The sequence below is a fragment of the Acanthisitta chloris genome, unplaced genomic scaffold (genome assembly GCF_000695815.1).
Source record: "Acanthisitta chloris isolate BGI_N310 unplaced genomic scaffold, ASM69581v1 scaffold20429, whole genome shotgun sequence".
NCBI lineage: Eukaryota > Metazoa > Chordata > Aves > Passeriformes > Acanthisittidae > Acanthisitta > Acanthisitta chloris.
In genome coordinates, this window is record NW_008691135.1 from 21,352 (window position 1) to 32,842 (window position 11,491).

General features: G+C 37.7%; 1 protein-coding gene across 1 annotated transcript in view; it reads right to left on the reverse strand.

The window, feature by feature from the left end:
• The window catches only part of LACE1 (lactation elevated 1), a gene marked incomplete at its 5' end in the record, with an annotated part of 54,940 nt that overhangs the window by 18,283 nt on the left and 25,166 nt on the right, over nt 1-11,491 (reverse strand). The window contains 4 exon segments of the mRNA XM_009082137.1: nt 2,058-2,140; nt 2,437-2,445; nt 6,627-6,655; nt 6,764-6,815. Coding sequence (XP_009080385.1) covers nt 2,058-2,140; nt 2,437-2,445; nt 6,627-6,655; nt 6,764-6,815 — 173 coding nt within the window.

Sequence of the window (11,491 nt, forward strand, 5' to 3'; positions counted from 1 at the left end):
TAGTATGTGCATCTGCAAGCACATCATTATCAAGAAGTTCAATGTAAAGGCTACAAGAAACAGCCAAATACAATGCCAAAGTGGATATTTGCACCCAACTGCCAAGAAAGTTTGCTTTGAAAATAGACACCTGAGATCAATGAAGTTACTTTGATCAGGCATCTTGTAATTGTGGGACACATTGCTCTGAGTATGAAACAGCTTTAGGCAACTCTCAGTTGCATATTTTAAATAAAGACTACACAAAATATGAAGCATCAAGAGGATTTTAACAAAAGGTGACAATGATACTATAACCATTACTAGAGGAATGTGAACATGTTGGACAAGAACATTTTCTTTTGGGGGCAAGACTAACTACATTTCAAAAATCTGTAGCAAAATACTCTGTAGTAATAAACTTTTAAACAAACAAAAAAAGAATCTTCACATTCTAAGCTAGTTCTGTGGAGCTAAGATTCCCTCAGAAAAAGAAAGGATGACAAAATAAGTACCTTATTTCCATTGGCAGCTATGGGATTTTTTGAATTATTTTTTCCTCACTGCTTCCTAATGATTTGAACATCAAGTTCTGAACATAACCAACATCCTTCCAATAAGAGAACATAAGACAGACATCACCAATCTCTGCCATTCACTTGATCACAAGTTTTGCAGCAGAACAGCATGAAATATTTCAACTGGGACTTCTACTACTACTTCTACTTAAACTCCTGGGACTTCTATGTATTTATTCCGTGCTGAGAGCTGATGCCACAGGCACCATGCTTGGCCTACTACCTGCTAGAAACCACAAACATGCTCTTCCTTTCTTCAGAGTGTGGACAGTGAGAAAGGAATGTGGCGTGTGCTCCTCACACCTGCCAAACAAAGTCACAGAGTGCAGGAGACAGCAGAGCTGTAAGCAGGGAAAGCTGTGTAGGCAATGGGAACAGGAGCCACGATGAGCAACGCTGAGGTATCAGTGGTGGCTTTAAAAAGTACTTCTGAGCAGACACACCAAAGCTTAGAGCAAGTGGAGCCAGGCAAGAATATAGAATAAGAGCTACTTTACTACAGTTCATATAGTCACAATTTGTTGGAACTGTTTTCTGTGTATAAAATTCTGTCATTTGCTTTCACAAGCAGCAAGAGTTACCTGCTGTGATTCTACCAAGCAATATTCCTCCTTCTGGCCAAACCACCACAATGCCTGACTTGATAATAAAATGACACAGACATATTTCATTTCAAATACCTGTCACAGTGATGAAAATAACAGACCTTTCTGAAGGGAAACATAGTTTTTAAATCAATATTATATGTTGTGTTGAAAGATATAATACTTGTAGATCTTGTATCAAGCTTTTATTGTCTGCTTTGTTCAGGTTGTCACTGATTAAATAAATGTGCTACGAGAGCAAACAGGAGATAGAAAAATGGTTGCATTGCAAAGGTTGCAAAGTATTCAAAAGAGAAAAAGAGAGCATGTTCCTGTTAGGTAGATTTATGCTGCAACCATGAACATAATTGCAAATATATTTTTAAACATATTTATTTGCAAATATAAAGTCCTACAGCAATTGCCATGATAAACAGAAACAATCTGTCAAAATAGGAGGGTGTTGGGTTTTTTAATCCACAGCACTGGAAACACCCAAAATTAAATGAATCCTTGTCACTGGATTTCTATAAATACTTAATTACTTAAATACAATAAGGATGTTCTTCTATTATAAGAGAATTGTGCAATCTTTTACAAGAGGATATTCATTACTTTCTAACCATCTGTCACTTCAGTTCTCCAAACACCACACCTCCCCAAAAAATCTAATTAGTTTTTATTCAGTCACACATTATAAATGATGCTAGTGTGGATACTGAAAATGTAGTTTAATGAAGTTAATATCAAGGCATAATGGAAGGCGGTTTGCTGAACAAAATGGACCAGAAGGCAAAGAAAGCAAAAGTCACACCCTGCTAATTCTACTACACATTTTTCATTTCTCATTGACTAGGAAATTATTGGCTAATAAGCAAGAAAAAGAGAGCAAACAGAGTATTACACATAAACTTACAGGTAGTAAAGTTTTCCAGCAGCTGGAAGCACTCGTTTCCTGTAGTCTATTCCGGAATCAAGCTGGACTGTGCTGCAGTATTTCTACAGAGACAAAAAAAGGAAAAAGAATAGCTTTCCTCAAGCCAAAGCTGTATTTACTATTGTCTGTGTCACAGGGAAGACACACTGCTGTGATAAACCATCGGCATGAATATCATCTGCAAAACTGAAATTCTAGAGCACAAAATTGAAGTCTCATTCACAATTATCAAAGCAAAGAAATAAGCTGAAAATCATCCACATACTCCAAACAAAAAAGTACCTGTTTTCACAAGTCCATCCACTACAAAATGAATACAGATTAGAAGCACATGGAATGGAATGAGGGTGAATATTACTCGTTCTCTCTGGGTGGTGTTGAGGGAGTGTGCAAAAATACTTACTTGCACGTTGAGGTATATACATAGAGAACTACCAAACTAGGAGCATTAGAAGTAGTTTCTGTTGTTAGAATTTGTTTGTGGTCTGTTAAACTTTTATTTTATAAGTTAAAAATAATTTCATCTTTTCTTTCTACTAATAAGATTAAAAATTTTATAAGTTACACATCAAATATATGAACCACCCCAAGCGTTGCTGCAAAATGGACCAAAGCATAACAGGGAATAAACAAAACTCTGTATCAAAAAGATTTTGTTTCATTTTTGCAATGTCTGAACTGACTCAGAAAGGATCTTTTTTGTTCCCCTTTAAACAACCTGTAAGATTCCAAGTGTGATACAGATGTCCCTGAGTAGTCACCATAATTGCTTCTGTTAGAAAACTCAAACCCAGCTGTAATAAAGGATGCTTTTTTTTTTTATTGAAGGCCTAAGGCTGAGAGCAAAATTCTCACCAATATCAGCAGGATCAAGACTTTACACCCTCTAGCAAAGGGAATAGCTCTGCTTATTTGCTATGACTACTGCCAACATACACAACTTCGCAGTGTTGCATAGCTAGAAGCAAAAGAAGCTATAGAAGAAAGGGAGGAAAACTTCTAATATTTTAGAAAATATACTTCTATCAACAATTTAATTAAAGCAATAAAACTATTCCTTTTGTAGGTAATTCAACACCACTAAAACTCTTTGGATTGTTAGAATCCACTAAATCACTCTGCTTCTTCACTGCACTATGAACTATTAGTTTGTCTTTAATGCTCTCATTAAGCAATTCATATTCTGTGTGTCAAATCTTTCAAAGCCTCCTTGAGGCCATTCAAATAGCAAAATTGGAAATGTCAAGCCTCATTTATAGAAACTACATTGCAGGGAAAAGATTTAGAAGCACTATCATCAGTGATTTAAGGAACAATGGCCCTTTCAAACAAACGTGTGGCACAGGACACGTCATTACAAATATCTGCAGGAGCGACTGGGATGACTCGTTGCACTAATTTTTTACCCTTGGCCATTACTGAAGGCTCTATGCCTATTTTAAACCTCCAACTTCTCTGTGAAGACAAACAGCTGAAGAAAGAAGGTGGAAAAACAAATCACCCTGAAAGCACAGAATCCCAGCAAAACCCATGTGTCTTTAATTCCAGTAAGTGAAAAAGCCATGCTAATCAAATCATTATCTCGGACTAAGTCTATTGCAAACACAATAACATTGGTGCTACAATATTATTATAATCTATTCCCTTTCTTTTTGGGAGAGCTCACAAAGAAAGGGAATAACAGAGCAGAAGAAAAAAGTTCCAGAGGCATGTAATAATATGCACAAGGGAGGGAGGATGTTTAAGCTTCTCTTCAGCATCAGCCTGGCAGACAAGGCTAGAAGGAAGATTACTGAAATTTCACAGCAAAGCCAGTGCACTTAGCTTTTCTTAGCCAGCATCTCTCCACCTAATGTTTTATTTTTCCAAAGTAGTAGATTAGCTTAAGTACTATTTTCTTCATGTTAGCAGGAAAAAAAAGCCCTGCAGATTACTATTACAGCTTGGAGGGCTACGAGATTACTTAGATGAACTTTAGATGCTCAGATATTTAGTAATGCCATTTATCATTTTGGGTGGACTTTTTTTCCTGGAAACAAGAGATAGGAAATTTTCCATGAATTCAGCCTCATCTCTTTGGCCTTACAATCCTGTGGCCTTATGGATTTACAGACTCGACCCCTCCCTCAGGGCATTGTGCTGCATATAGTGGAGAGTGAACACAGAGCTACATATACTTAAGAGCATGCCATGGTTATGGTAGGGCTGAAAGGACAGAATAAAGCACACCTGAACACTGTAGCTGATGTGACTTTGCTGTGCTGATATTTGCAGTGGTGCTGGTGGCTCAGCTGCTCACAGCTGCTGCGTGGAGCAGACAGTCTGTGCACTCAAATACAGACTGGTCCTGGGCTGTATTGGGCAGGTCACTGCAGCTTGATCAAACAGAAATCAGCCCTCAATGCCACAGTATTTTAGTCCACCAGTGTTCTGCTTACAAACTTGTCACTCCTTAAATGCACTGACAGCCTTTTATGTCTCCATGATTTAACACTACAGAGAGTGAGTTTTGGAGGTAAGAACCATAGAAATGTAAATGCAAATACTACCAATACAGCTATGAAGAAAATACATTTTTTTGCCTTTCTTCCCTTTTCTCTTTCTTTCTACAAAGTAATTAGTATTATCACTATTCAGGAAAAATTGCTATCATTAGTGACACTAGTGAAGAAGAGCTTGTGTGCTTAAAAGCTTATTTATGTTTTGGGGCCCTTTTTAAGCTACAAAGAGTTGCCTAACTGAAAGATATTTCTTATCCCTGTAAACCTTGCTTGTTTGTCTACACTGATATACTAGTATTGATTCTAATATGACAAAACATTATATAGCTTATTTCAAAAATATCTGTTAATATTCTGGGATATGGAACATTTAAGCCAGAAAGGCAATAGCAGAATCCTGTTCAGAAATCTATAAAATACAGTTAACATCATCCTACTGTTTTTTTTATTTCCTTAGGAGGCAAAAGTCAACTGAACCAAATATAAGCAAAATTAAAAACCAGGATTCTGATGTACTGCAGTCTTCTGTAAGACACAAGATAAGCACAGAAGCAGAGGGCAGTTAATACGAACAGAGAAATACTTAGCCCTTTTGAAAACATTCGGTATTTTATTCTCCCACTCCTTGGATGCTCCTAAATAATTTATGGTTTTGGCCTCTCCAGACTACTGCTCAGTTCAGGAAGGTACTCTAGCCATTTAGAGATCATATTCCAAATAAAAATAAAACAGCCACAAGAATTTCCTAACCCTTCTACAGGTTCACATGAAAGTATCTACCAATGCTCATCACTAATTATATCCACTGAGAGACTTCAGAGCTCATCCATACCTAGAATAGACACTGTATAAATATACACAAAATGAAGAGCTCCTGCCATTAAACCAAAACACTCTAATCTGCATTGGAACACGCTCTCAGAAAACATTCCTTTCAAACATGATTCCTGCAGCTGGAATAAGCTTTGTGGGATAAGAACAATCTTCTCTTATGTGACTATATCATGAGCACAGACCCATAGGTGCTTATAGAAAATAACATGACCAAAAAACCCCAACCAAACCACCAAAACAAAAAAAACCCAGAAGTGGGCAATGCTGTTTACACGAACTAAGCTCTATGTAGTAGAGGAGAGAAAAGGTGTGATAACAGCAGCAGTGAAGGGCAGTGATGGGAGGAATGTTTGTACTGCCAGAGGATAACAACACCATCTCTCCTCTAAGTTACAAATTTACCAGTGGAGGTGGTTCTAAGGGACACTCACCACATGGTCACCTTCACTCAGAGTCAGAAAGGTCACACAGAAGCTGTGTGCTGAGCAGAGATCCAAAAGTTTTTCCTTTAAGCATTTCCTTTGTAGACAAGGGTACCCACCACAGTTCTCTGTTTCTGCACATACAAACACTCATGTATCTGCACTATAGGAAGGCAGAGGGCACATTTTTCGTATTTGTACATACTTTTTTTAAGATAAATGTTTAAAATGTTAAAAAGACTGCATATAATCAGAATGTGTAACAGAAGTAGACAAAGCACACCAAATACTGTCTGCATCCAAGCTAAACACTTAAAATACTAGATTTACAAAAATGAAAATGAGACACATGGATGCACAGTATGGAAGAACAAATCCTGCTCACGAGTGTAGGAACGAAATACTGAAGATCAGAGAGGGTGCCTGTGTGAGTAAGCACCATGCATCTTCTCTGCTCTTCACAGGTGTCAACAACATTATTCTCCTGCATCAAGAACTAAAAATATCAATGCTGTAATTTAAAACCCCTGAAGGTGTGGGGAGAGAGGGAAAGGTAAGCTTCTCTACTTCTTAGCCTTCACATTCCTCACAGCATGAGGAAAACCCCTACTAAGATTAGATACAGAAGTTCTAGTTTCTCTCTCCATCTTTGGACTACCTCATCCAGCACTGGACTGATTAAACCCTACAGATGTGATTGCATCCTCACACTCACTAATCACCATGGAATCCTAATCAACAGCCAAAGAACTAACTGGAGTGCTCAGATTGTTAGCACTTAATTGTCAAACCCCCAGACTGCAACTATTGGTTTCCATTTCTTTGAGTTTTAAACTTTCAAATTTAATTTACTTGGGCTCAGCTTCTGATATAAATACTTGATACTGAACCTACAGCCTGTCTAGTTTGTTTTTGTGGATACATCCACAGTTTCTGACGGATTTTTCTATTCTATTGAGACATTTCAAGTGTGGCTTACCCTATTCAATTCAAACACATCAAATTAATTAGTCATACAATTTATTTTGAAGTCATTTATGTATTTATGTATACAAAGAACAAATACAATTACAGAATTCAAAACGCAATTAGTAAGTTAAAAATGCAGCATGAGCAGGCACTCACTGCCACTGAAGTGGCACAAAGACATTGTATTCCAGAAGAAAAAAAACATAAAGCCTCCTCAACTCTAGACACAACACCTAAAACAACAATCTTGAGACAGAACAGATAAAATTAGACTGTCAGTAGACCTATTGCAGAAAGTTATTTAGTATAGACTAATAAAAATACATTTTTCTTCCTATAAGCATCTCTAATATTCCTTTGTTGCTGCAATCAAGAATATGTAACTGCTTGAGAAATTAAAATACACCATGTGACAGGAGGCTAAGAAGAGGAGCAGAGATTTCAGAAGATTTCAAGTCACAGTTAACTGGAAAACCTGCAAGTCCTCAAGATGTGCAATTCCCACGTGTCACAAAAAGCCCTGAAATGCTTGTGGTCCACATTAAACACGGTACTTAAATACCATGTGCCCCTGTGAGCTCAAATATTGTGATCAGCTGATGACCCTTGATAATGCAGGTGAGTAGATATTTCTTAACCTTACTGAAGGTCACCATAAGTCAACCCAATTATCATTCTCTGCTCTGAATTTTAATGGCATTAAAAAAAAAGAAAACAAAAAAATACACAAATCATCCTGTTGGGCCACAAGAACAGACAAACTAATCACCATGGAATACTAATCAACAGCCAAAGAACTAACTGGAGTGCTCAGGTTGTTAGCACTGAATTGTCAAACCCACCTATCTGAGGACCTCCAGAGAATGTACAGCAGAACAGAAATGTGAGAGTGCTTCAGCTTAGGATGATTAGTACCTTAAATCTCACACCTGCTGAGTTTCCACAGCCTTTCACACATGGGTCAAAGCAGACACCTAGAAATGCAGTGGCAGCACTGCAGCTGCAGTAGCAAATACATTTTCCATATGAGCAAATTAGAGTGGAGTCCTATCCCCAGGCATACAAAGCTGCACAACTCATTCTCCTGGGCCCTGTGCAGTTCTGAAGAAGCACATTAGAACACCTCTTATTGGTCACCAAACCATGCCTAGCTAAAAAGTGCAACTTCTACCCACTCTTTCTGAGCAAAAGGAATCAGTTTTCACATAGGCCTCATCCTTCCCTTTCCAAGGTATCCTCTGACTTGGTCTCTGTTAGGATCACTAATATTCCTTTTCCCCAGAAAATCAGAAAATAATGAGATTGTTCATTTGCAATAATTCTTACATTTACATCCAGCCTAAGAGACAAAACCTCTCACATCACACAACATGTAAATACATGACGAGAGCCCTCAGCCAACAGAGGAGGAAGAGATCCTCAGGCAAACAGAACTCACTAGACATAATCATTTTTACTTTTCATTATTTGGCTCCATACAGTGTTAGATTATCAACTAGAATATTATTTTTGCTTTCTCAAAATTCTTCCTTAAGGGGTTTCAAGAGAAGGTTTCCCATCCAAAGGACACAGTTACAACTGGTGTTTTCCATAACTGTGGTGGGAAGGAATCGTCTTCAGCAAGAATGTAGTGTGTAATGAACAAAAACATACTCTCAATGTCACCCAGAAGTGACAGTCACCAGCCTGTTTCAGAATGGGAAACTGGTCCAACTGGGAGTCACAAGCTGGACAGGTCTGTCCACAGCCTGCTGAGAGAAGCATAGGAGGCTAAGTGCAATGTTTCCTCTCTCATGCAGCTCCAAAAGATCAACCAGACCATTAGCCATGAGCATGCATGGGACAGGTGCAGGACCTTCAAAGGGCAGTTCCTTTCATCCTTTGGCCTTGTTAAAAGAAGGAATGTACATCAAGTTTCTAACACTCCTAACTTTCTGCTACACAGATCCATAGGATACACTCAGGTTGAGGGGGAAGGAGAAACGGAAGCATCAGGTATTTGGTGGGGGATAAAAAGTTGGTCCAAGCGTTGTTGGGTGTGCATACAGTTTTTGTCTCTCTGTTCAGATGTTGTTGAAACAGAGGACTTTAAAGAAAATGTCAATGAATCCTCATAAGCACTATACATGACCTCTGGGGTAATTAGCAATCATTCAAAAGCAACAAGACTAAAGTGTTCTATTCTTTATTACTGTCAGCTCTTGTCTTGATCAGCATTTTAATAAAGATGGTTCATTGCTAAGACAGTTTCATGAATCAGTCATAATTACATTCTGACATGCAGTGAATAGTAAAGCAAAACTAAATATCACTTCATCAACCTTTCTAACCTTTATGCAAGTATTAACTGTAAATAATTTTTACACAATCTTACAACAGAAAATCTGCATATTTCTTAGCTTTGTACATACTCTGCCCTAAATGAATTTCCTGTGACCTATATCTGAAAAAAACCAAACCCCTTACAATCAGGAATAATTACTTAGTCTTGCATGATATTCAGGTATTGCCTTTCACAGATCAAATCAACTTCAAGTACAAAAGGCTATTTGTTCTACAAAACAGAGCAATGCTTTAAGGGGTTAACTAAATTTTTGTACAGTCTTTTCCCATATATTAGTCTTCATTATTCACCTAATGAAATATGGGAAACTGCTACAATAGCCTTAGATATTTCATGCTTATCTCAATTGCAAACACTGTAACAAAACAAAAACAAATCCAAAGAACCACACAAACAAATTTTGAGGAAAACTTTCTAACTGTCATCCAAGAATCCTGTACAGTATCAAGGAAACTAATCATGCTCAGATTGATTTTGGATGGCAAACAGTTTATTTGTGAATTATTTTTTAATGGACCTAGAGCACAAAGATCTGGGAAAAGAAATACTGCCAAATGTACTATTTTTGATCAATCTTTTTCTTAGACTGGTGACAAGAACATTTAAACTGAAGAGTTTAGCAGAGATAAAGTGAGAGGCAAAATTCATTCAGTGAAAGTTGCACGAGTTTACATTACAGCCTTCAAAACCTGAACAACCAAGAAACCTCACTATTCTTGCTACCACGAGGAACATACGATCCATTATACAACTTTTCAATAACTTATTTTAATGCCCAGCTACAAATCAGCTACCCCCTAAGAAGAGGAAAAATAGACAATTAACTTGTAAAATAATGGCACATGAATAAAGACAGAGACTCTTAAAATGCACTGTTCTGTGAATAGTATTTCAGATATTCAGACAAAAGTGAAAGAATTCAGGAGGTACAGATGTGGCTGTGCCGGCTCAGGGACAAGTAGCCTCTCCTTTTTCCAGTCAGGGAGCAAAAGAATGGCAGAGTAAACTTCCATGCAGTAAGAATTACCCTGAACAGCTCTCCCCAGTTCACATCACTTAGGCAAAAAAAAATCTTCCTTGCAGAATAAGTATGAATACAAAAGGAAAAAAAAAACAACCCTGCAACCCACAAACCACTGTACAGCATTCAGTTTTGCTAAAAAACCAGTAATGACTGTAACTTTCAATCTCCAAATAAACAAGCTGTGGCATTCTGTGAAAAACAAATGCCAAGAGTTCAAGCTGAATTTATAACACGATGTTTTGTAAGCTCAGGGTCAAATTCACCCCTAATATATGTACTTCATTGGAATTATACCCTGGACGAAGTTATTTGTCTAGATTTCTTTTATGCTGTTGTTTTTCTTTTTAACATTTGATTTGTATTTCTTTTCCCAGTATTAGCCTTTGCTCCTGCCAGAACTGTTGGCAGGCAGGAGAAAAAAAAAAAAAAAGGAGGAAAAAGTATTGATTTACAAAACTGGATTTCCCAGAATAAAATGGAAAAAAAAGCGATTAAGATCTAAACAAAGGCTAAAGATGGCTTACGCTTAGCTCTGATGAGGTCCACTACCTCATTACCAACAACTGAAAACTTCTGATGCATTTTGTTTCAAGGGAATCCAAAAGTCCTTGCTGTAAAGCAGGCTGGGGGGTGCAGGGTCCATTCACTCCGTCTGTATCACAACCATTATGTAAGAAGTATAAAACACTGCCTTTATGCTGCCAAACCACAATGACTCTTCTTACATCAAAGCATTTTCACCACTAGGGTTTTTTTTCCTCTGAAATTTATTCAAGCCAAGGGCAGGGAGACAACAATTCATACACGCTAATTACACCTAATTATCTATTCCTTTTTTTCCCCCCCTTTCCACCAGCTTCGGCCAGTGCTATTTGCTATCTGGGTTTCTCACAACCTCCCCTTGCCCTGTCCATCCAACTCAACAGTAAAGTCTTTGAAGAAAACAGTTGTGGCTTCTTAGAATTTTAACAATATAAGGTTCGACTCAAATTAAATTATTCTATTATTAGTTTTGACACATTTATGTGTTAAATATGAAGGCCTCTCGGTTAATTTGGCAAATTCCTCACATCTCTTCACGACTAGAATTGCTCGTAACACCCTCTCTTGTAGGAGCTTCTCCTCATGCTTTCTTTTCATGATCTAAATGAAATGTTTATTGGATTAAAGTTCTTCTCTGCAGACCTCCACGGTGGCCTGTGACAAAGAGCTTAAAAGCTTTATTAATTGGCTCGGGCTTTTTGGGGGGGAGGCAGGACCTCATTTCACATTACATCACAAGCAAACAGAACTGCCACGTGTAATTAGACTAATTTACC